The sequence below is a fragment of the Eublepharis macularius genome, chromosome 10 (assembly GCF_028583425.1).
Source record: "Eublepharis macularius isolate TG4126 chromosome 10, MPM_Emac_v1.0, whole genome shotgun sequence".
NCBI lineage: Eukaryota > Metazoa > Chordata > Lepidosauria > Squamata > Eublepharidae > Eublepharis > Eublepharis macularius.
This window is the reverse complement of record NC_072799.1, coordinates 23,488,682-23,513,950: the sequence shown is the minus strand read 5'-3', so window position 1 is coordinate 23,513,950 and position 25,269 is coordinate 23,488,682. Positions and strand designations below refer to the sequence as shown.

The 25,269-nt window shown below is 42.6% G+C and overlaps 1 protein-coding gene across 1 annotated transcript in view; it reads right to left on the bottom strand.

Annotated features, from left to right (window-relative positions):
* Nucleotides 1-24,801, bottom strand: part of OPN4 (opsin 4) — a 29,289-nt gene extending 4,488 nt beyond the window's left edge. Inside the window, exons 1-7 of the mRNA XM_054990217.1 lie at nt 24,668-24,801; nt 20,488-20,621; nt 16,927-17,130; nt 15,327-15,498; nt 12,613-12,771; nt 10,007-10,114; nt 4,114-4,288 (exon numbers count right to left, since the gene is read on the bottom strand). Coding sequence (XP_054846192.1) covers nt 4,114-4,288; nt 10,007-10,114; nt 12,613-12,771; nt 15,327-15,498; nt 16,927-17,130; nt 20,488-20,621; nt 24,668-24,795 — 1,080 coding nt within the window. The 5' untranslated portion in view covers nt 24,796-24,801. The remainder of the gene's footprint in view (nt 1-4,113; nt 4,289-10,006; nt 10,115-12,612; nt 12,772-15,326; nt 15,499-16,926; nt 17,131-20,487; nt 20,622-24,667) is intronic.
* Nucleotides 24,802-25,269: the final 468 nt, after the last annotated feature.

Below are 25,269 nucleotides of genomic sequence, written 5' to 3'. Positions count from 1 at the left end.
TTGCCCCTAGTATTATGGGAGAGGGGGGGAAAGTTCCCTCTGCCCACCTTCTTCACTCCAAACTTAATTTTATAAACCCCTCTCATGTCCCCCCTTTGTTGTCTTTTTTCTAAACTGAAACGTCCCAGACTCTTCAGCCTTTCTTCAAAAGAAAAGTGTTCCCACTCCTTAATCGTCTTGGTTGCCCTCTTCTGCACTTAGTCCAGCTTTGCAGTGTCTTTTTGGGATATGAGGACCAGAACTGCATTCCAAATGAGGCCATGCATTACAATATACTGGCCTTTTATTCTCATTCTAATAAATCCCTGCATGGAACTTGGCTTTCTCAATGCTGATGCCCACTGAGTTGACACCTTCATTGCACTATCCACAACAATCCCAAAGTCCCTTTCCTATTCAGTCTTGGTCAGTTCAAATCCTATCAGCATTCCTTGGATTTTTTTAAAATTCCGATGCACATCACCTTACAATTAGCAACATTGAACTTTACTTGCCAGGTGGTTGCTTGCTCACCTTGTTTAGAGAGATCCTCCTGGAGCTCTTCACTATCTGTCTTGGTTTTTACCACCCTTTGCAAACTTGGCCACTATATCACCCGTCCAGTTCCAAATAGTTCATAAACAAATGAAACCTAATCAGGGCTTTTTTTCAGGGGGAACACCCTGGAACAGCATTCCAGCAGCTCTGGAATCTGCCCAAGTGATTCCTTCCTCCTTCGGCCCCGCAGGCTCTGCAGAGGAGGGTAAGGTGGTTTGAGTTCATTCTGCTTTCTTTTCATTCCTCTGTGTGTGTGTGTGTGTGTGTGTGTGTGTGTGTGTGAGAGAGAGAGAGAGAGAGAGAGAGAGAGAGAGACTGCAAACTGGGGCCCAAGTGCAGGCTCTGCAGAGGAGGTTAAGCTGCTTTGAGTTCATTCTGTTTTCGTCAGCGGTTTCTGTGTATGTGTGTGCTACTTTGAGTTCATTCTGTTTTATTTTCATTTGGGGGTGTGTGTATGTGTGCTGCTTTGAGTTCATTCTGCTTTCTTTTCAGGGGGTGGGGCTGTGTGCGTGTGCGTGCTGCTTTGAGTTCATTCTGCTTTCTTTTCATGGGGTGGGGCTGTGTATGTGGGTGTGCTGCTTTGAGTTCATTCTGTTTTCTTTTCATGGGGTGGGGCTGTGTATGTGTGTGTGCTGCTTTGGGTTCATTCTGCATTCTTTTCATGGGGGTGGGTGGGGCTATGCATGTATGTGTGTGTGTGTGTTGCTTTCATTCTTTTGTTGACTGAAGTGGACATTGTTATGGCTCCCACAGCTTTTGTTCTGTGTTAATTAAATATATCAGTTAAGGTTATTTGTATTAGTTAAAATATCAGTTATGGTTATTCCAGTTTTATGTTAGGAATGGATAGCTGTGTCCAAGTCACAGAAGGCTTTCATCAATATATTCATCAGCATATAGATATTCTTATGTCTTAATAGCTGTAACTCAAATGGTTCTCCCCACCCTCAGCTGATTAACATCACTAAAATTGCAGTGGACATATGGGTGTTAAGGAAGTTTTTATGAATATTGTTTGTCTAGGACATTGGAATATTTATGAGCATTTCATAATGTCACAACAGCTTAGCCATTGGTAAGGTAGAGTTGGCAGGCAACAAAAAAAGCCATTTTAAACTAAGTATAAATCTAATGCAGCTAAAGTTGAGTATCTTCTTTTGAATTGCTCCAGTAAAGCAAAACCCTCCCTGAAAAATTGAAAATTCAATATTCATTATATTAGGAATTTCAGACTCTGTGGAATTTTGAGAAAGAATTTTGGATTTTCTTTCTACACTGGCAGAGGGAATCTGTTAGAATTTAGATTTGTGAGATGGGTTTTGGGTTTTTAGAGGCCCCCTCCTTGTATATTTTAAAAGTTTTGGACTTGGGTGCCATCAATATGCAGATGACACCCAACTGTATCTGATGATGGACGGCTGGCCTGACTCTGCCCCAGATGTCCTGGAATGTGCCTTTGAAGCTGTGACTGGATGGTTGAAGCAGAGCCGGCTGAGATTGAATCCCATGAAGACGGAGGTCCTGCATGTGGGTCTGGGGTCCATGGGTGTGGGACTCCAGCTCCCTGCTCTCGATGGAGCACTGCTTACCCCAGTGTCAAGAGTTAAGAGCCTGGGGGTGGTCTTGGATGCTTCTCTGTCTATGGAGGCACAGGTCGCAGCAGTTGTTCAATCCTCATTTTTCTACCTAAGACAGGCTCGGCAACTTGTCCCTTACTTGTTGACCGATGACCTTACGACAGTGATCCAGGCAACGGTCACCTCCAGATTAGACTTCTGTAACTCACTCTACGCGGGGCTTCCCTTGGGCATGATCCGGAAACTGCAGCTGGTTCAGAATGCAGTTGCACAAATGGTTGCCAGAGCTCCAGTCATGGCACATATAACACCGTCAACTGCACTGGTTACCAGTTGAGTACCAGGTCTGGTTCAAGGTTTTGGTGTTGACCTATAAAGCCCTATGCAAACTGGGACCGCCTCTCCCCATATGTTCCCCGGAGGTCACTTTGATCAGCTAATAAGCAGTTGCTGATGGTCCCTGGCCCCAGGGAGGTCCGTCTGGCCTCTACCAGAGCCAGGGCCTTTTCAGTCCTGGCTCTGACCTGGTGGAACTCTCTGTCTGAGGAGACTAGGGCCTGGCGGGATTTGTTCTTTCCGCTGGGCCTGCAAGACGGAGATGTTCCGCCAGGCATTTGGTGGGGGCTAGGCTGTCCTCTTGCCGGCCATACCACTGAAGACCGTCCGCCACCCATGCAGGAGCTCATAAAGTGTGACACATACTTATATCCGCCATCTGAGAAATTTTATTGCACATTGTTAATGTTTTTAAATGTTTATAATGTTTTTATTCTTTTAAACTGTACGTCATAAATTATATGTTGTTATACCACCCTGAGCCCATCTGACGGCGAGGGTGGTCTAGAAATGCAATAAATAAATAAATAAAATATGATTCCAAAGAAATGAAATGTTTGAGAAAGGGAATGGAAGATTTCACTTTTTGTAGAGGATACAGAAAGGAAAAAACCCTCTCTCGTAATAGTGTAATTTCCCAAGCTTACTAACATTTATCTTGTTGTAATGCATTGTGCTGTGTTCCAGGAAGCAGTCACTTATGGGAAGCAGTGTCACTTCCGGAAATGATGTCACTTCCAAAAGTGACATCAGCACAAATTTCCGGGAGTGCACGCACACTTCGCACGTGCATATGTGGTAATAGAGTTCCACCACCTCTTTTCCCAGAACAAAAGCCCTGAACATAATAGGAAACAAAGCTTACGAGCGAGCCAATATAAAGCACTTTTAAGTCCTATACATGTCAATGCGAGAAACCTAAGCCCACATAGCTTTGTTATCAGCATCAACAGGAGTGAAAAGTGATTAATGAAGTTGAAAAGGGGATACAACTTTCCTATAAAATAATACATTTGAATTACTTGTTAATATTTCTATCCTGTCCTGATGGGGAGAAGAAACTGGGAACACCTGAGTTAGCTAAAACCTGTTCCTGCCTCTGCTCTTTTGACAGGTATAAGAAACCTGGGCTTGCCAGAGATGCAAACCTTTGGCAAGAGTCAAAGGGCTCAATGTTGCTTGGCTTGTGGTCTTGCATGAGCTGAGCCGGCAGAACCAGCAAGCAGCCTGGGATGATCTGGTCCAAGAGTATACAAAAAGCCTGTTAAAAGCCCATCTCTTCGTTTAAACAGTATTTTTTGTGCCTGTTATTATATAAGTTGCTTATACTGTGACAGTAAGGCAAGGTTAAAAAAAATTAAATACAAATAAATAAGATAGCCCAAAGGAAATGTCTGAAATAGCTTTATCTTACTGTAGCTGCCCAGCACCCCATGGATCCTGCATTAAGTGGCTCTTTGATTCCTGTCTCACATTCAAAGCATTTGAGAGGTAAACTGGTATGATGCACCTGCTATTATGTGCTTCTGGATTCAATGGGGATCCTAAGATGCATTAAATCATAACTAAGTCCCTTTGAAGACAACAGAAGAAGTTAGTCAGGTTGCTGCGTTTAAATGTCCCTGGAAATGGTCCCCCACACATCCAAGGAAACGTGACTTACCGTTTCTATGGCAGAAATGGAAGCAACACAACTGTTCTTATTCCTTGAAGCGAAAGAATGACGACTGGACAAAGACATCCTGAAGGATGACTCACTCATGGAACTGGCTGCAAGATCACTTTTGGATATCCTTATTAGAAACCTCAAGCAGGGAACAGCACTGTGAATGGTTCTCCTGAAAGACAGAGCAAAAAAAGTAAGACGCTGTGCACAATCATAATCATACGCGCAGCATGGAAAGGTGCATCCTGGTTCTTTGAGCTTTGCACACTTAAAGGACAATTCAAAGATTGCGGCTGCAGTGTGGAAGGCATTAGAAACATTTCTCCATGGGACAGTGCGTGGTTTGGAAGCCGCTCGCTACGTGGATCATCTTGATCATATGTAAAGTCTCTATGCTTGTTTTGCCTCGTGGCTGCTAGCGCTGGCCCAGAGACTATTCACATGGATAAGCGACTTTCAGACTTTATGGCAATAACTCAGTTTTCAAGCTGCCTTCACATGCAGTAGTAAGGAAGGAAAGCTCCGGAGGGAACAAAGTAATTTGCTAAATATCTGCATTTGCTTGCGTCGCATCCTACAAAACACAGCAGCAGAGGTCCTCTGAGTGTACAAGGTGATTCTTTAAGACAGTGAGGACAACAGCTGTGCAGGAATTACCTGTTTCTCTCTTGCCCAATCTAATGTGTGCTTGATTGAGGCTGCAAAGACACAGTGCCAATCCCCTTCCTAATCAATGCCGCACTGCAAAGAGGAAGAGGCCCCCCTGTGTCCTCTCCCTGTTCTTTTTTCACACAAAGAACTGCACACAAAGGAACACTGGAGATGCTACATATCCTGCTCTTTCCTTTTTCCTGCTGAGGGCAGGAAAAGTAAAATCAATAGAGAAAAAAACAACGAATGTTCTTTTCTTTTATAAGGCTGTCTTGTAGGGTTGAGCTATTTCTGAGGTTTCTTCCAATGTATATCTTCAAAGTTTTTGTCTCCCCCTGGCCTTTGCTATATGTAGTTTTTTTTCTTTACTTCTGTTGCAGTTAAATCACACAAGATTGAGTCTGCTTTCTTACAATGTGCATTAAAAGTTCACATTCAGTCTGAAAATTGCTTTGCAACGTTTCCGTAATGATTCACCAGGCTTAAAAGAGATGAGCCGAGGTTCCTGAACAAAATCAAATTGATATGGCTCTGACAATCATGCCACAGCCACAGGAAATGTGGGTGTCATCTGGTGTGAGTGGCATGCAAAACACTCCACACACAGCAAAGTACTAAGAATTTTTTCACCCCAAATCCAAGAAACTTGGCATTCGGAAATTCATTAATTTATTTTTAAAAATTGTATGTTGCCTTTCCACCCAAATTAGGGTCCCCAAAGCAGCGAACAACAAATATTAAAACATTTAAAACATTACATAACATTTAAAATGCATATATACATACAAAAAAACCCATATGGACACATAAACACACATACAAACCTGGGAGGAGTCCAATAAGACTTTACTGTGGGAATGTCAAACAAAACGGAAAAAGTCTTTACCCGCTGGTAGAAGAAAGTGACAGAGGGAGAGAGATGAATCTCCCTGGGGAGAGATTGCCACATTTTGGCCTCATGACTGAGGGTCAAGCTATATGTGCAGGTTTTTAAAGAGCTGGGTCTGAGTTCCCCTGCAGCCACACAGCTGTTTTGGAGAATGGCTGTTAAAAAATAAAGGAGAACCCAAACAGCCTCAGAATGCCTCCATAGGGGGAGGAATGCCTCCTCCCTCAAGCCGTTTCCCTCTGTCAAAATAGCACAGGGGAGGGATTTTTCTTCTTTATTTTTACTGTTCCACGTACACAGAATACTCCGGGTGTTTTGCCTCAGTTGGAGGAGGCACCACAGCAAGACTTCTGAAGATGACCAGAGTGGACAGGTAGTTTCATATAGGAGAAGGTGGTCCTTAAGAGTATGCGGGTTCCCAGGGGTCATTTCATAGAAAAAGAGCTGGAGGAACTCATTAGCATAACTCATTAGCATATGTCATGCCCCTTGACATCAATGGAAGTGTGTCATTAACATAACTGATTCGCATATGCCACACACCCTGACATCACCTATCCTGGCTGTTTTGGACCCAATCCTGGCCATTCAGGGCTGAAATTGGGCCCCAAATGGCAAAAAGTGGCTGAAAATGGCCGAAAAGGGGCCCCAAATGGTCAGGATCGGTCCGCTGCTGAGCAGGAGAGTGATCCACTACCCATCAGAGGCCTGATCCAGGCCGAAACGGGCCCAAAATGGCCGAAAGTCAGGTTGGTGGGGCAACCTGAAATGTGACCTCTTTGGGGAACTGCCAGAACTGCGTTCCTGCATGTTCCCCCTCGAAATGAACCCTGCTGATTCCAAGCGATATAAGGTTTTATATAGAGTTTATAAGGTTTATATAAGGTTTTATATATAGCCAGTTTGGTGTAGTGGTTAAGAGCGTGGGACTCTAATCTGGAGAGCCGGGTTTGATTCCCCACTCCTCCACTTGAAGCCAGCTGGGTGACCTTGGGCGAGTCACAGTTCTCTGGAGCTCTCTCAGCCTCACCCACCTCACAGGGTGTTTTGTTGTGGGGATAATAGTAGCATACTTTGTAAACTGCTCTGAGTGGGCATTAAGTTGTCCTGAAGGGCGGTATATAGATCAAATGTTATTATTATGTTATTATTAAAAATTAATACACCTTGAATTGGGCTTGGAATGAAAGATTTGACAAGCCAAGAATGAAATGAAATGACAAAAAAAAATCATTCCATATAATTATAATACAATAACTATCTTCTCGCTGTTTCAAAGATCAGCTGCGAGTTGGTCTTTGTGTAATGACAAGATTAAAATCCACACTGATGGTTTATGCTGCCATCTACTGGTGTGTACACATACATGTATTTTGTTATGCGCTGCTTTTCCTAAAAGTAAAGCCATAGCTATTTACAACATTAAAACATCAAGGCCACGATCCAAAGCAAGTGTGCTTATGTCCAATGATTGTGGAAGATATATACAATCCTTCTGTTTTTAAAAGAGTCTATCTGAAGGAATTGCTGATTAATTGTGGTAAAACTGCAGCTTTTCCTCAGGAACTGTAAATGACAGATTCCTGGAAGATCTTCCGTCCTGGCACTGATGACAAGGCTGCTGCATCACGTACCTTCAGACCACATTCTGGACTCAACAGAACAGGTTATGCAGTTATGGTGGTTTCTGTAAGCTTAATCTTTGAAAACCTAAAGATATTGAAGTATGATTTAAAAAATGACTGAAAACGGTTCTAAGTACAGCAGTTAATGGTTGTGTGTGGGAAAAGAAATTTACTTTCAGACTCCATAACACAACATGTATCAACGTATGTGAAAATTGCTATAAAAGTTTAGGATACTTAAGTTAAATCCCAAGCGATTAAATGAAATTTATGGGAGTGATTCTAATAAATGTGAGGAATGTGGACAAGTCTAAGCAGACTTAATACGTATGTAGTAGCAATGCCCAGTTGGTTCAAGTTTATTGGTGGAAAATTAGGACACAGAGAAAGTAGATAGTAGGTGCCAAGCTGTCAACAAATCCCATTTTGTTGAAGCCTGTTAATGAGTATGTTATTCAGAAATGTTATTGTAATATGGTCAGATCAGGTGCAAAAAACCGAACGTTGCCCCAAATTGGCAGAATTGTAAAAGTCTGCCCTGTAAGAGATAGATTAGGAAAGCTAGAGCAGAATGCTGCAGTTAGAATTCTGTCTGGTATGAGCAAACGCACCGGCTTCTTGTTTGAGTCAAGGCCACGTTTAAGTTGGCCTTTAAAGCTTGGACCAGCCTGGGCCCAGGGTTCCTACTCCTAGTCAGATACCCACTAAGATCATCTGGGGAGACATACGGTTCCATCTCACAGAGATGAGAGGCTGCCCTCCACGTGTAGCAAGGCCTTCTCTGTAGTTACCACAGAAATCTGGAATTCCTGGCCCCAAGAAGATTTGTTCGGCCTCATTTTTACAGGCATTCTACCAAGGAGTGAAAACATCCCTGTTTTCTAGTGCTTTTAACAGGTGTAATTACTGACAGACTGAATGTTTACACTCTGCTTGTTTTTATGCTGCCACTTTCATTTGATAATTTATCTTCTAAGTTAACTACTGTTGTTTTAAGCCTGGTTTTTTATTTATCTGTTTGTTTATTTAATAGCCTATTGTTCTCAGTGAGACTCAGAGCAGATTACATGATGTAAAGCAATGCAATTCAATAGCATGAGATACCTCATAAGCAATACAACAAGAGTAGGCTACAACTGGAAACAGTGCAAAAGTTATCAAATATGATATGTTTTAATAGTTCTATATGATCACTGAACTTTGTTGTACATCACTTTGAAATTTTGAAGAGTGGCTAATAAATCTTGTAAATCAACAGCTGTCTAACCAACTGAGAAATTGGTTGAGTTTTATTCTATGTTAAGTTTCCATGATTCCTTTGATTTCAGCCTTCGAGATACACTGGGTGTAAACAGAAAGTGTTAAGCACTAAGCACCTGTCAAAGATTTAAGAACAAACGGAATCATTATGGCATGAAATAGGGAACTGGTACGGCTAGCCTTGCGGAGGCTGTGCCAAAGACGTTAGGGAATTCTTGCACATAGATTTAATTTAAAATACAAAACCTCTTCCCGTCAAATACAGAAGTGCTGCCGCACTCTTACACAGTTCAAACATAATCCATTTTGAGTAATAATGATCTCCATGCTTAAGAGCTGTCATAAAATTAGTGAATGATCATGAAATCCTATTTCCATGCCAATACAATTTGGCAACATCTGGTCAGATCTGGACAGTTTCAATGGCACCTATGCTAGTAAAAGATTATGGAAATCTAAATGTGTATGAGTGACTGTGGATTGTGGGAGGGGGAAATGAAAATAACATGAATCCTTTCAGCAATGACAGGTTAAAAGCTCAGCCATTGCTAGTTAAGAACGACAAGCTGCTTACTCTCTGAAAAGGGGTCTACTTCAAGGTAACCAACATTCTGGATGAATATATTGTGCAAATTAGGCAAATCCTCCTAGGATAGACTGATCTCTTTCCAAACACACAATAACATTCTGCTTCTTGCACTGGATAAAACACTAGTGTTTAAAAATTTTCTACAATTCTGTTATGCTGTGTGACCTTGAAAGCTCTTCTCTGACAGAAATTAGTGGGCTTAGACTGGAGTAATTCATCATAGGACGTACTGTACTGTGGGAGTGCCATCCTTGGCTCCTTCTATGTCCACTGAAGTCAATGGGCTTAGAAAGGTGGAGCTCTTCTTGAGAGTGCACCATACAACTACTATAACCTAAAGGGCAAAATGATTTATTCCATTCCACAGAGCAGTGGACAGGACTGTAGAGCAAAGATCTGTGGCTTTGGCATCTATTGATGACATCATTGGCTTGTGGTCCATAGAAAAGCCTAGCACAACACAATGCCAGGAGGAACCAAATAAACTCTGATAACCATCTTGTTTAGGACTCTGCTAGATCCCCTGAAATGTATGCAATATAATTCATTTCAACCATCCATACTTAACTGGTAAGATGGATAGTTAAAAAAATTAAATCAATATGGGACAGGAGACATCATAAAGCATTGATTTGAGCAAAACTGCCTGTTTTGCCATTCAACAATGGCTGAATCCACACTTACCGGCACAGCGCTAAGCAGGTGGAGTGCCACGAGAGCAGCATCATGGCACGATGATGTCATAAAATGTGCCAGAAAGACGCTCTCACTCCGCCTGCTTAGTGCTGTGCCGGTAAGTGTGGATTCAGCCAATGTTAATTTAAAACAGTACATAAATTTGTATAATATTCTATTATAAATATGCATTTACTATACCGGTATCTTGGGTGAATGATTGCATAGATGATGGGATTGTAGATCGCAGAAGCTTTGGCAATAACAGCTGGTACAGATTTAGAATATGGAGTCAGGATGCTGGCTTGGCTATAAAGAAGAAACCAATAATTATTTTTATAAACCTTTTTGTTAACTAATCACAAAACAGCACAACTGTTTCCTAGTTGATCCTCAGCTGCAATGATTTGATAGCTATCTTTGAGTATAATCAAACTTCACAACTGTATGTTTTGCTAAGATTCTACTAATCTGTTACATCTGTCCAAGAACTTGTGGGCAACAAATTTGGTTCTCCTCTGCTTTATTTTGTTTTCACAACTCCTGTGTGGTATGTTGAGCCAAGAGACAAAGTGAAAGTGGAGATCTGAACCTGTATCTTCTTAGTCTCACTCTTATATTACACCTCAAGATATCTGGATATTGCTCAGATGAGTATGTGTGAGGCTTCCTTATACTAAGTCAGACTACTGTACTGACTACTTGTAAAGTTGACAAGATTGGAGCTGTATCATGAGTAGAGATGGGCACAATCTGCATTACGATCGAAAAAAACCCACGATAATGGCGATCGCGCGATCGAGACCCAGCGGATCGTGATCATCCACGGCCAACGATCCAGCGATCGGGAGAGGCCTGGATCGTTGGGTTCGGGCTCGGATCGGGGATCCAGACACTCAGGCGCCAGCAATCTATTCCCCTGGCAATGGAGCCAGGGGAAAGCCTGGCTCTGTTTGCCCTCCTTTTGTCACCCTGGAAACCCGAATGGAAGCCCAGCTTTCCTTGATCAGCAGGGCTTCCTTCCAACCATGGAGCAGCAAAGCAGTCACAAGTTGGGAGAAGACACCCAGGGGAGGGAGGGGGAAGGGGGTGTTCTGTAGCCATGGGCACTCCAATCTCATCCCTGCAAACTGTGATAGGCAGCTCTGACGGCCTGTGTTGCTGAATGGGACCTGAGGGGAGGTGGCTTGTCGCCACCTCCCCATGCCTGCCAGGCCCAGCCGCCACCAACACCCACCATTCATGTATCGCTGGGAATACCAGCGTGCTCCAGTTTGGCCTGGTGGGCAGGCACATGGGGGGTGCCGCCGGTGAGTGGCCAGACCCCCCACCCCCTGAGGGGAGGCGGCTCATCGCCGTCTCCCCATGCCTGCCGGGCCCGGCGGCCACCGCCAGCAACCACCATTCATGTATCGCTGGGAATACCAGCGCGCTCCAGTTCGGCCTGGCAGGCAGGCAGGCACATGGGGGGTGCTGCCGGTGAGCAGCCAGACCCCCCCGCCCCCTGAGGGGAGGCAGCTCGTCACCGTCTCTCCGTGCCTGCCACGCCTGGCGGCCACCGCCACGCACCAACCATTCAAATATCGCTGGGAATACCAGTGCGCTCCACTTTGGCCTGGTGGCCAGGCACATGGGGGGTGCCGCCGGCAAGCAGCCAGACCCCCCGCCTCCCCATGCCTGCCAGCCGCCACCACCCACCTTCCCACATAGCTGGGAATAGCAGTGCACCCCGCTTTGGCCTCCACGATCCACAATCCACGGATCGGGAACGGGAGATGCCCGGTGTGGATCGTTAATTTGGGATCATTGCCGACGCCGATCCACGATCAGCTGGATCGTTAATTTTTTTTGGATCATGCCCATCTCTAATCGTGCGATTGGATGTTATTGTAGAATAGGCAGTGCAGCAGAAGATGTACAATAGACTACTGGTCCATACTCTTGTCTTCTCTGCTTAGCTCTCCAGAGCCTCAGGCACTGGAAGGTCTTTTTTGATATCTATTGCCTAAACTGGAAATAACAAGTATTTAACTGAGACTTCCTTTATGCATAGCTTATGCTCTCACTAAGCCACAACCTATATGTAGCCATACACCATGAGTGGAAAATACTTTCAACACTGCAGGCCTAAGCGGAATGTTCTCATCAGTTGCTGTTCTCCAGCTAATTTGCTGAGTTGCATATAGGAGGGGAGAAAACTACTATAAGAAAACATGCAGTAGACATACAGTATTCATCAGCAATGTCTGATCAAAGAGCTAATCAGGTTCCATTCTCATACAGTATCCTGCTACTGGGTCCACAAGCTCTCCCTAGCCACAAGCCCACATCGAACATCTAAGGCCAAATTGGAGAGCTCTTATTAGCTGTTGCTCTCCAGCTAATTTGTATATTTCTTGTCCTTTTAATTATCTCAATCTGCATGTGACCCTTATGGATATGGTCAGTGTTAAGGAAAAGGTGGTAGATGTTTTTCTCTTGCTCACAATCTTCTTGTTTTAAATGCAAATAAAAAGAGAAGTCTTCTGTAAGAAAATAAAGTAGCCATATATTATTCATTCAAAATGTCAAGTAGAATAATGAATGTTCCATTCTTGCCACAAAGGGAAAGAACACTTCTAACTTGGTTTCTATTTTAACTTCTTCATATTACTTCTTGTAGTTAATGCGTATTGCAGTTGTCTTGTTAAGAGAGAGAGGTCTTTCACATCTAAAGGGAATGAAAGTTTCAGGCTAGACTACCTTTTCCACTCAACATCTTTAACTACTCTTGACTGTGATAGCTTCATTGGTGGCTTGTCACTTACCCTGCCCACGCAATGAGAGTAACACAAGCATATGGAGACCAGGACAACACATAGACCACAATGGCAACAAAAGCAATTTTTGCCAGCTTCCATTCGCTTTTTATGGATTGTGAGAGGTTTGATTTCCGACCAGAGGATGATTGTAACTTTTGAACATTCCTAGAAGAAGAAAGAGCACAGAGGTATTGCCAACAGCAGGAATTTAGTCAGGATTATTAGCAATCAATGCAATCATAAATCTTTCTAAAGGCGATGGGGGGAGATGATGCATTTATTTATTTTCTTATTTCAGAGGATTCAGAGAAGGTTAAAATATGCTTTGATTTTATCATTTGCTGTGAGGAAGATCACACTGAGAATGGATGTCACATGTGAATGCATCTCTGTGTGAGTGAGTGGGGGAGGGGAGGAAATGCAACTGACTGATACTTCCAGGTCCCTCCACAGTCTTTGCTAATGGAACTTTTACATTACTCCTCACATTTAGATGTGTGAGCTCCCAAGAGCTCATCTCACTGGGTTGGGTGAGATGACCGTGTCCATTGTCTTTGTTAAAAATTTGTTTGAAGCAGCAGCAGCATGGAAGACATGGGGTTTCAACCTATTTTTATAAAATGTGTATTCTTCCAGGTATGAACACTCACAGAATGGTTTCAAGATGATGACAATCGTCACCATGCTGACCTGTGTCCTCATTCTCTTAGATCAGTAGAATAAGTACCAGACAAACAACTACAAACTCTTTTTTAAAAACTTACTGAGACCACTGGAACATTCTATTCCTTCCAGAAGCGTCAAGGTTTTCTAAGCTTCAGTGGAAGGGCATATGAAACCTATATGGTAAACGATAGATCTATATGATTCCTCATCCTCTTGGAGAGGAGTGACAAGTGGAGTGCCTGAAGAATCTGTCCTGGTCCCTGTGTTGTTCAACAGCTTTATAAATGATTTGGATGAAACAATAGAGGAAATAATTAAATTCACAAATGATACTAAATTGGGAGGGGTAACAAATAAAGGAGAAGACAGAATCAGGTTGATCTTCAGGCTGGAAAACTGAGCTAAAATTAACAAAATGAATTTCAGCATAGATAAATGTAAAGTTCTGCATTTAGGTGGGAAAAATCAAAGGCATAATTATAGGATGGAGAAGACTTGTCTTGGCAGTGGTACATGTGAAATGGATCTAGAAGTTTTAGGAGATCATACCCTGAACATGTGTCAGCAGTATGATGCTGTAGCTAAAAAGGAAAGTAAGATTTTGGGCTGTGTCAACAGAAGTATAGTATCCAGGTCATGCAAAGTGATGGTATTGCTTTACTCTGCTCTAGTTAGACCTCACTTGGAGTACAGTGTTCAGCTTTGGGCACCACAGTTTAAAAAGGATGTTGACAAGCTGGAACGTGTCTGAAGAAAGGCAACAAAGATGGTGAGGGGTTTGGAGACCAAGTCCTATGGGGAAAGGTTGAAAGAGCTCAAAATATTTAGCCTGGAGAGAAAGTGGCTGAGGTGTGATATGATAGCCCTCCAAGTATTTGAAGGGTTGTCACATAGAGGATGGAGTGGAGTAGTTTTCTGTTGCCCCAGAGGGTCAGCCCAGAACCAACAGGTTGAAATTAAAGAGTTTTTGACTAAACATTAGGAAAGAACTTCCTAAAAATAAATTTAAAAAATTTTTAAAAAGGAAAGAACTTCCTGACAGAGTAGTTCCTCAGCAGAACAGGCTGCCTCAGGAGGTTGTTGGTTCTCCCTTCTTTGGAAGTTTTTAAGAAGAGGCTAGATGACCAACTGACAGCAATGCTAATTCCATGACTCAGTATGAATTTAGGCAGATTTTGAGAGGGAAGGCCTGAAGGGATAAGCTGCTGCTAGGCTCTCATGGCCCCCTCTTATATACCAATCACCACTTTGCGGTCAGGAAGGAATTTTCCTACAGACCAGATTGGCCAGGAATCCTGGAAGTTTTTCACCTTCTTCTGGGCATAGAGCAGCGGTCAATTTGGGGAGGTGGCTGGGAATTTCCTGCATTGTGCAGGGGGTTGGAGAAGATGACTCTTATGGTACCTTCCAGCTCTATGTTTCTATGATTCTTAGATGAATAGATATAGTGGAATCTACCCTCCCCCCCACCCACCCCCACACACAACTGGCAATCTCAGTTCCTCAAGACAGTTTCTGGATAAAGTCACAGATAGGCAACAGATCTGTAATTGTTACAACATTTAAGAAACCTAGTGCCTCAGTTCAGATATCATGCAAAAGCATGATTAATTAAACAAACTACGATTAGCATGATCAACTGGATGAAAACTGCTCCACTAACTATAGCTAGCTAGGTATGCCCAACCAAGATCTGAAACCATGGTTTGAAGTTGGCTTTTAACCAACACTATCTAAACTGTAGTTTTTGCATGATGTATGAATGCAGATATCCTAGCTTAATGCTGACTTGTTCCATTGTACCACCCTTGTCCAAATGCAGGAGGAGATACCTGCTATCACTTGGGCAGGGGGGCTGAAGGTGATGAAATCAACATATGTTGAGACAAATAAGGCTCTGAATATTCTTTTAAGAGCAGAGTCCTGGTTTAATTCCAAACAACTGAAATAGAACATGCTTTTGTTTTGTGAATATTTTAACTGGCCCACTCCTGGGAATATATCTACCGCTTCCGAAGAATATTATTGAATTGCAAATAAATAACTTTGCTTACCTGCCAGTAGTTCTTATGGCAAGAAACATGAATACATAGCAATGGAAGATTATGACCAGAGGAATGAAGAACACACACCAACATAGCATCATGGTGTAGCTTCTATTTGCTGGAGAATAGGTTATGTAGTCCCATGTACAGGAAATCATCAAACCTTCAGGTACGTATGAACCTATGAACAGTAAAACACATGCATGTGTTTTCCTGACTCTGACTCTCAAAAGCTTACACCCTGAACATCTTGTTGGTCTCTAAGGTGCCACTGGACTCAAATATTGCAGACCAACACAACTATCCATCAAAGACTATACACATGTATGTATTATTTATTATATGCATAAAGACAGATGTATGAGCCTGGAAGTTAGTAATGTTTTTATTTTAGCATAGTACAGAATGTTCATGTGTTCTAAATCAGGGGTCCCCAACTTTCAGGAGCCTGGAGAATCCTTTGGGATTCTGACGCAGGGTGAGCACAACCACAAAATGGCTGCCACAGGAGGTGAACCAGCTACAAAATGGCTGCCTCTGGAGGTGGAGCCAACTACAAAGTGTCCGGGAGTGAGGTTATGCATAACTCTAACAGTAATTCTTCAGTATTTTAAATAGAAGCTTTCTTAACAGGATGCCTTTTTAAATTAACATACTGTTAGAAAACATATTCTTGTATTACCTTCAGTCTTGCAGTGAAGAGCCTTGTGTTGTGGTGCTAGCTGTTGCTGAAACACTTTTTAAAAATCTATACAGCCAACTGAAAGCCACGTGGGGCAAAAACTCCACTTGGCCCCACCCACTTTCTAAAAACACTTGGCAGACACCAGGAAAGGTGTTGGTGGTGGGTACCATGGCACCCATGGGCACTACGTTGGGGGGAGGCTGTTCTAAACTCACAAATTCAGAATTATTTATTTAGTACATTTTTATCCTGTCCTTTCTCCAAAAAACTCAAGGCAGCATATATGATTCTCTCTTCCTTTATTTTTTCATCAGAAAAACACCCTGAGATAAGTTAGGCTGAAAGAGAATGATGGGAACAAGGTCATTCTTGTTCCTTTGAAAGTGATAAAATATTGCATTTTCCCCTCCCCCTTTATCAGCCTTTGCAAGCAATACCACTGAATGCAGCTCTCACATTGCTTGCATTTCCATACCCATAAAATACTCATGTTCTTTGGATAGAACGTTCAGATGCCAATGCTACTTAGGAGAAATATACAACTAGGGAAAGAAAAATAATCTAAGCATATTAAATGCAGACCTAGTTAAGATTATAATTTTTACTACATATAACATTTGAGACTCTTTTAATGTTATAAAATCCTCTGTTTGAACAAAGCAATTCTGGTAATATGTATATTGCTTACTATGGCAGAACTCAAAAGAAACCAAAACCATTGTCTTTTTGGAAACAAACCAGGAACAGTAATGATGCTCTTCTCTCTATGTACTTAGGAAGGTAAGAAAAGAAGTCCCACAACCCCTCAAGGATTCAGAAAGAATTGCTGCAATTGAGAGGAATGTAGGACATGGACAAAGCACAGGGACAAGAGACGGTATATACAGTGCAGAGGAGTAGGCAAAAAGAGAATAAACAACATACTCCACCCAAACAGCGGACACACACTCCATGCCAGTGAATAGAGCCAGACAAAGACAATTATCAGGCATGAGCGTTTCTTTGAAGTCCTCTTTATTGACTGCAGAGGCTTCGTAATCACACAGTAGCGATCAACTGAAATAGCTAATAAAGTCATCATGGAAGTTATTCCAAAGAGCGCCCCACAAAAAGCATATAAGTTGCAGCCTAAAAGAAGAAGGAGAGAGTAAGATTTTCACATTTCAAATTAGTACTGAAATAGTAACAACGAAACCCTCATACTTATCTTTTCATATCCTGGTACAGTCTTGTTTCGTTTTTATTTTTTTTTTTAAATTATTGGATGGGTTAACAAACATAAACATAATAATCATTATCATTTCCACCCCATTACATTTTCCCCATCCTTTCCCCCCTCCCTTATCTAATGACTCCCAGCAGTTTTCCATACCCAACTTAACCTAAAGAATATATACTATAAACTCTTAAAATCTATAATAATATATATATAATATATATCTATATAATACATACTAATCTAATCTATGTAATTGTATTAACTATATTAATATAATACTTATCTAAATTAAGAGTGTAAAAATATATATAAGTATATAATTGATACATATACTAACTACAATATATATATATATATATACACACTAATACTTAAATACCTATTATCTATATTATAAATCTATTGCTTCTAATACATCACTAAAATATTATATATACTCCCTATTACCTATTCAACCTTATTATTCAACCTTATTTCTTCCCATATGAATACACTGTCTTACCCTTACCTTTATAATACTATAATACTATAACTCTATACTAATCCAATAGAATATAATAAAATATACCCCCTTCTAACCTTAAGTAAAGTTCTGTCTCCCTCTTAACAACTATCCAAAGACCACAATTTCCCCTTCATGTCCCACTTTTTCTCCACATATTTCTTAAATTTTTCCCATCTTAATGTATATTCCAGTACTTCTTGCTCTTTCAATTTCCTCGTTAGTTTGTCCATTTCTGCCATATTCAGAACTTTCAAGATCCAGTCTTCCATAGATGGTATCTCCTGAGTCTTCCACAACTGTGCATAACACATTCTGGCCACCGTAATCATATAAAATATCATAACTCTATCCATTTTATCAAAGTCTTCTAGACTTGTTTGGATTAGCATGATGAACGGGATCTATACGTCAGTAGTCTCTTTTCCACATTATGTATCTGTGATTTATTTACTAGCTCTATGCCCCACCTTCCTGTTGAACAAATGGCATGCAAGGTAGCTCACAACATGAAAATTAAAACTTTATAAAATTATAAAACATAACCCTCCCCCCAATTCTGACCTTAAACTTTCTAAAACAGCAGAACGAAAGCAGCTTGTAGTTAGCTTCCAAAGCAGACAACATCAATAACTTTGGCTGAAATCACCCAGACAGTTAAAAGTTTTCCTTAAACATAGGTAAGAAAATACATAAAATTAAATGTATACTTAAACAGAAAAGAGTTCCATATCTTATCACACGTGGTGACCGAGACTCACTTAATGAAAACTGCCTTCAATATTCAATATATTTAAAGTTACATTTTCCTGGAAAGATGCCTAATGTAATGACTTTAATTGTAAAAACATACATTTATGATTGTGAATCACTGGTGGCAGTGGAAAGTGTGGTCAAGTTGTAGCCAACTTATGGAGACTCCTGCTTGCATTTTCAAGGCAAGAGACTAACAGAGGTGGTTTGCCATTACCTGGCTCTGCACAGCAACCTTTTTCCTTCCTGGTGGTCTCCCATCCAATTAGTAACCAATCCTGCTTAGCTTTCGAGATCTGATGAGATCAGGCTTGCCTGCGCTATCCAGGTCAGGGTTAAAATAGCACTAGTATCGCTTATTTTCAGATCCAAAAGATGTACATTGCACCAATATTCACAATCCTGCTGAAGTCTATTCAATGCGGCTTACTCCCCAGAAAGTGTTTTTAGAAATTGCACGGGTAGTGTAATGTGCAAGAGGCAGCAAGTTTCTGGGTTCATTTCAAAGTGGTGGTTCCTACCCTTAAAGCCCTTCATAACCTGGGATCCTTTACTTGAAGGACTCACCTCTACCTGAATGAACCCATGCAGCAGCTCCAGCATGACAACAACTGCTCCTCTTTATTCTCTGCTGTGCAAAGGTAGAAAGCTGGGCCTGATGGCAGGCATTTACCATAGCGGCCCCAAACTTTTGAGAGCCTCTCTGAGGATGTGTGGAAACCTCCCACAATTAACTTTCAGGCTGTAAGTTTGAATACTTTCAGTGGGCATTTTGTAGTTTTAAGGGCCTTCAGTGTTGTGATAAAGAGATGCAGGATCCCTTGATTAACACTCAAGAGAGGCCTTGATCTCAAGGTAAATATTCTTTCCTGGGAAATGACACAATAAAGCACCTCAGATTACAGGAGGAGAGGAGATGAGCTTCCTTTATGGAGAAAACTGACAGGACTATGAAAACTATTTGCCCACCTGCCAGGAAGGGGCAACACAGATGGCTATTTAGACATCCTGAGTGGGCCGTAAGGGTTGGGGATGTGTACCTTAATTTGATTGGAGAAAGGATGCAGAGCAGTACATATGGGACCTGTTCCATATTGCATGATAGGCTAAAGTAAAACTCTCCCACCTGAGACAGGAAATGTTAAAATGTCTGGACACCCCGTCGAAATCACAGAAACAAAGAACTGGAGAATAAGGGAAGCAAATAAACTGAAGTTTGTCTCAACCAGCCTCCATTTTCAAAGTTCCTACAATCTTGTGTCCATTCCAGGGAAAGGAATGCTAAGGTAACACCACCACCAGCTGTACAGCTTAGTTAGCCTCATATATTTTATTTATTTTCTTAGTTCTGTAATACTCACAGTGTTTTCATATAGTTTTCCAGTGCTACTGTGAACTGCAGCTGTGTCCCTATCAGTTCCATCACCTCCACCTGCAGCCTGCCACTAAGGGCACTTGTCTCCACTCTCCCCCTTCAGTAGTGCTCATTGGTGGGGATAGGATGTTCCCTATACCCCACCCAAGAGTCACCGCTGGTTCTTCTGCCCCACCCTCTTTTTGTTTATTGTACTGAGCATTCTTTCTGATGAACAGTTCTATAGAACTCACAAACTTGGCTCCCGATTTGTGGTGCACATGATATTTTTTGGTGATATATTGATTGGTTCTATTTAAAAGGCATGGCACAATTCCTTTGTTTTGATGGTTGTACTAGCACTCTGCATATTACTGAGTAAAATTTCTACCCATCGTCATTCATGGTACCACATGCTATACCTCAAGTATGTGTGTGATCAGTATATCAGCTTTAATGCTAGAGATTTGATGTCCTTCATTCTACAGAAGCAAAAGAAGGGCTGGACCACCTGAAAGGAGGACATAGTTATTCTGCTCAGTACCTGTTTGTTGTTAATCAACAAGTTTCACCAACTTTGCCATGCCACAAGCTTATCTTAGGACAAGTTCTATGCAACATGGGGAGGAGCAAGAGGCAATGGTGTTAGAACTTTACCTATGTCTCCAAGTATCCATTCCCTGTGCATGCTGTTGAGAAAGCAAATTGGAGCCTGAGTTGCAGACATCAGGAAATCACTTGCTGCTAAATTCATAATAAAATAGTTTGGTGGTGTCCTCAGCTTCTTGTTGCTTTATAATAATGTAAAAATAAAGAGAGAAATGCCTGTTAGGTTCTCTTCGATCAGTATTCAAGTTACTGAACAGGTAGTCAGCTTTAAACATTTAACAGACTTCTAGTGAAGTAAAATCTGTACATAAACCTTTTGTCACAATGAATTTATCAATGGGCATAATCTAGGGACTAGTTTATCCTCGTTTTACAAGCTGTGGCACAAAGTCTCCAATATATTTTGGACCAATGAAACACTGTCAGATACCCAATATTTGCTCTCACTATTAGTGTGCAAAATCTCCAGCTGAAAGACCTTTTTTTAAAAAAATCTGCTTCCCTTCTATAAATCAGATTTGTAGATAACTACTAACTTGATCATCTGGAATGAAAAATAATTTCCATCAGATGACTAAGCAGATAACTTTTTCAAAAGTTTCCAAGACATGATCTGAAAGCTCATAGCTTTCCAAAAGCTAAGCAAGTCCATTCAGTGCCTGGATGGGAGACTCTCGGGGGCGGGGGGGGGACCCTCCTTGAGCCTCATGATAAAGGCTCTTCAAGGCCACAAATGACTGATGCAGGCGTATGTAGATAGGTGAGCTGTTAAATTGTGTAGATACTGGCAGGACTAGTATAATCCATGCACTAAGATCAATCCAAAGACTACAATTTGGAACTCTTAAGTTTCCATGACCATTTTTATTACAGAAATTCTGTAGTAAAACACACACAAAAACACACAGTATAGAAGCTCAGGGAAACCTAGAGTTACTGGATATTCTCTTCCCCAGAATATGACTTAAAAAAACAACAACTAAGGGATGGATCACTGTGACTCTGATTCCCACATACATGTTACAGTGGGCCACATTAGAGTTTCCAGAAGACACTGATTAAACTTATGGTTGCTGCCTTTGAAAACTGAGATGCTCAGGTATATTGCCAAGTCCCAGCACCCCAGTGCAGTCATCTGACGGCTTGTTTAAGTTTCAAACTGAGATTCAAACTAATGGGCTCCTGGCTTGCGCTGGTGCCCCTTGTGATGAAGAGTATGGCTCTGCCAGGTCACAGCATGGCTCTTGCTGACACGGCCTCGCTATAAATGCTTCCATGACTGTCCTGGGCCTTTCCCCAAAGAATGATTCACAAAGCTTCCTATTCCTGCTCTCCATTTTTGCATTGAGTGTTCTCTGCTACCCAGTTCCTACTCCCTATTCCTAGGACAGGGTACTTGGCTTCGGACCCTGGGCACTGATGGACTCTGGTACTCCCGTGCGCCAGCAACTGTGTCCAGGCCTTCGACCTGCAGTAACTCACCTTAACTCAGTTCCTGCTTGCTGTCCTGATTTAACTTGCTTTGTTCCAGGCCCTAATCCTTCAGCTGATTTGTACCAGTAGTGTATAGGTTTACCAACATCTGGGAGAAAAAAAATGTCCTGGCCCCTTTACAAGAACCTTAATGCATAGAAAGGGACCGGTGAAGCTTTTCATGGTGTGGAAGTAAATAACATTTGTTATGCTTCTATTAAGGACATTTTTCTCCTGGTTGTTGGCAACTCCTGCACTGTACCCACCTCCAGTCCCTATCCAGTTGCAATACACACTTCAGCTCCCACTACTCAGTTACCTGCAGCTAACCCTGACACAGGATTCCAGCACTGCTTACTTTACATTTATTAAAGGGCAAAGGACTTGCACTCAAGTTGGGCTCAGCTCTAGTTTAAGAAACTTCACACTGTTGCCCTATTGCTTCCACCCCAGCGATCTTTCTATGCCGAAAAAGATGAAAGCTCTTGGCACCTGCTTACCAGATACTTATCTTTCCTCCTCATTAAAGGCAAATGGGGGATTAGAGGTGGAGTCACCCCTGACACAACAGCTGGCCAAAAACAGATGGCAGCAGCTTGCAGTGCTCTTGGTTCAATGAGTCCTAGTGAACCAGAAGCACAAGTAAGTGATGGACTGAGTTGCAAGAAACTGCAGGTATCTTTCTTTGAACTATTGTCTCTGTCCTAGCCAAGTGGACTGGCCTGTCCATGTTACAATTGCCTGTGTTAAGGATGAACACTGAGAGACCTCTATGGCCTGGGAGTCAAGGCAAGGGTAGCTGTGGATGGATGTTTGCTGAATGCACATCAGTTCCTATCCAAAACAATTGCCCTAAAAGCTTAATACGGAATGCACATGGCAACTGAGGGCCAGTTGATTTGGCAGATACTGTGGATAACCTCCTCAGTACAATGGAGAGCATTGCTATTTTAGGTCTAAACTCATGAAAAGCCCAACATTGATTCTCTGCTCTGAAAACAAATGCCCAGACAAATGCCCCCCCCAAATTGGGTTCAAACAATCTCATCACACTTTTATGCTATATGGGATGCATCCCACAGATCTGTTCTACTAGCAATGATTCTTCCTCTTGCACAAGGAAGAGCCCTCTTGCACCAGGGCATCGACATTAGCAAAACGTATCCACGGGATCCAGCTCTTGGCCTTTACTCTTAATCAGTACCCAGTAAAGTAGAACAGAGGGCACAAAGGCCATTTTGCCTGCCATCCAAGGCCAGATCTCCACCTAAGCAACCAAGGTACTCGCATGACTGCCGGGCCAGCAGTGAGAGAAAAGGCAATAGGAATGGCTTATGCCCATTATCACCTCCTAGCCCTGCACAGCACAAGTACAAGCCAAATCCCTGAGATGCTGGCAGCACCACTGAGGTTTGACTTGACCCAAGCATATGTGGCCAAGTGCAATAATCTCCTACCCCCACTGCTATTTTGTTTCCCCAGGTGCCAACATCTTCACAGGAAGGCACTGCACTGAGGGGGGTACTTATACCAAAGAAAGTTGCCTACTGCTGATGCACATAAGTCAAACAATCAACAGGTATTCAAGCACTCTGTATTGCAGAAATGCTCTTCCTCTCGATATGATAAGTTCAGAAATAATAATAATAATAATAATAATATTAATAACAACAACAGCAACAACATTTGATTTCTATAACGCCCTTCAGGACAACTTAACACCCACTCAGAGTGGTTTACAAAGTATGTTGTTATTATCCCCACAACTATCACCCTGTGAGGTGGATGGAGCTGAGAGAGCTCTGAAAGCAGGGATGCCAGACCCCTGCCAGGGGTTGGGGATCCCCTGCCCCCACTCCCACCCCTCGCCCCCACTTACCTGGCCAGCGGGGGGGAGCGCACCTTCCATGCATGCTCCCCTGAGGTGCTACGCGCTTGCGTGTGCTGCAGCTGCCTGGATTGGGCCCGTTTTGGCCAAGATTAGGCCCGGATTGGGGCTGCTGTGGAGTGCAGGAGCGCTCCTGCCCTCCACAGCGGACCAAAACGCACCCATTTCGGCCCAGATCAGACTTGTTTCAGGCCTGTTTTGGCATGGATCGGGCCCATTTCAGGCTACTGCGGTGCGCAGGAGCACTCCCCCACTCCACAGTGGCTCAAAATGGGCCTGGTCTGCACCAAAATGGGCTCAAAATGAGCCCAAACTGGGCCCAAACAGGCATGTTTTGGGCTGCTGTGGAGGGCAGGAGAGCTTCTGTGCTCCGTATTGTCCCCAATCTGGTCCCTTGCGGAGCGTGGGCATGCTCCCAGGGGCAGTGTGATGATGTCACTTCCCGGAAGTGACATCATCACACTTGCAGGAGCGTACACATGCTTGCATGCACCCCCCCCCCACTCATCCGCAGATAAGTGCCAGGCCCCAATCCCCCACCGGGAGGTTGAGGGGGCCTGGCAACTCTATCTGAAAGAGCTGTGACTGACCCAAGGTCAAACCCAGATCTCCAGATTAGAGTCCTGCCACTCTTAACCACTACACCAAACTGGAAATGCCTCTTACTCCTTGGGCAAGGAGATCCAAGATGGGATCTCCCATGGTACTGAACCCACTGAACTGAGTGCAACGATCCAAGATTCATCTTAACATGTATGGATGAGAGCAGGAAAGTTTTGTCCAAACAGCTCTTCGAGTTCTTCACCCCCTTTTTATACAGTACAAAAACCATTCTTCACTATAATCCCTAACCCAGTAAACCAGTACCTGTAAAATGCATAAAGAACCAGGAGATTTCCTGTAATTCCAATAGAGCCAATTACAAGAACACAGGAGCCTACAGTGTAAAGAACATGGTCAGGAACATCTACTTTGGTTCGGTGCTGAGTTTCCATATTCTGTATCTGAAAGAAAGCAACAGAGGAAACCAAATGTTGATGGTAATAATCATGATTGTCAGTGCTATGTATCAGATCATTTTAGGATCGGGCAGACACTGGTTCGGATTTCAACTAACCTATGGGCCAAATTACGCCTGACACTAGTTGGACACTTGTCAGCTTCCCTCAAGTTTTGATGGGAAATGTAGGCAGCATGGTGGAATGTTGGACAAGTGACAGTTGAAAAGGCCATTGGACAGTAGCTGGAGAGCCAAGCTGCAAGACCAGGATGCCTACATTTCACATCAAAACTTGAGGGAAGCTGACAAGTGTCCAACCTGTGTCATTCATCACTTGTAGCTTGGCCCTATCTCACTTGGTAACCTTAGGCCATTACTTTTTCTCTCTAGTCTAACCTACCTTGCAGGGTTGTTGAGAGGATAAAGCAACAGATGGAAACCCTGTATACCCTGTAGCCCCTTGGAGGAA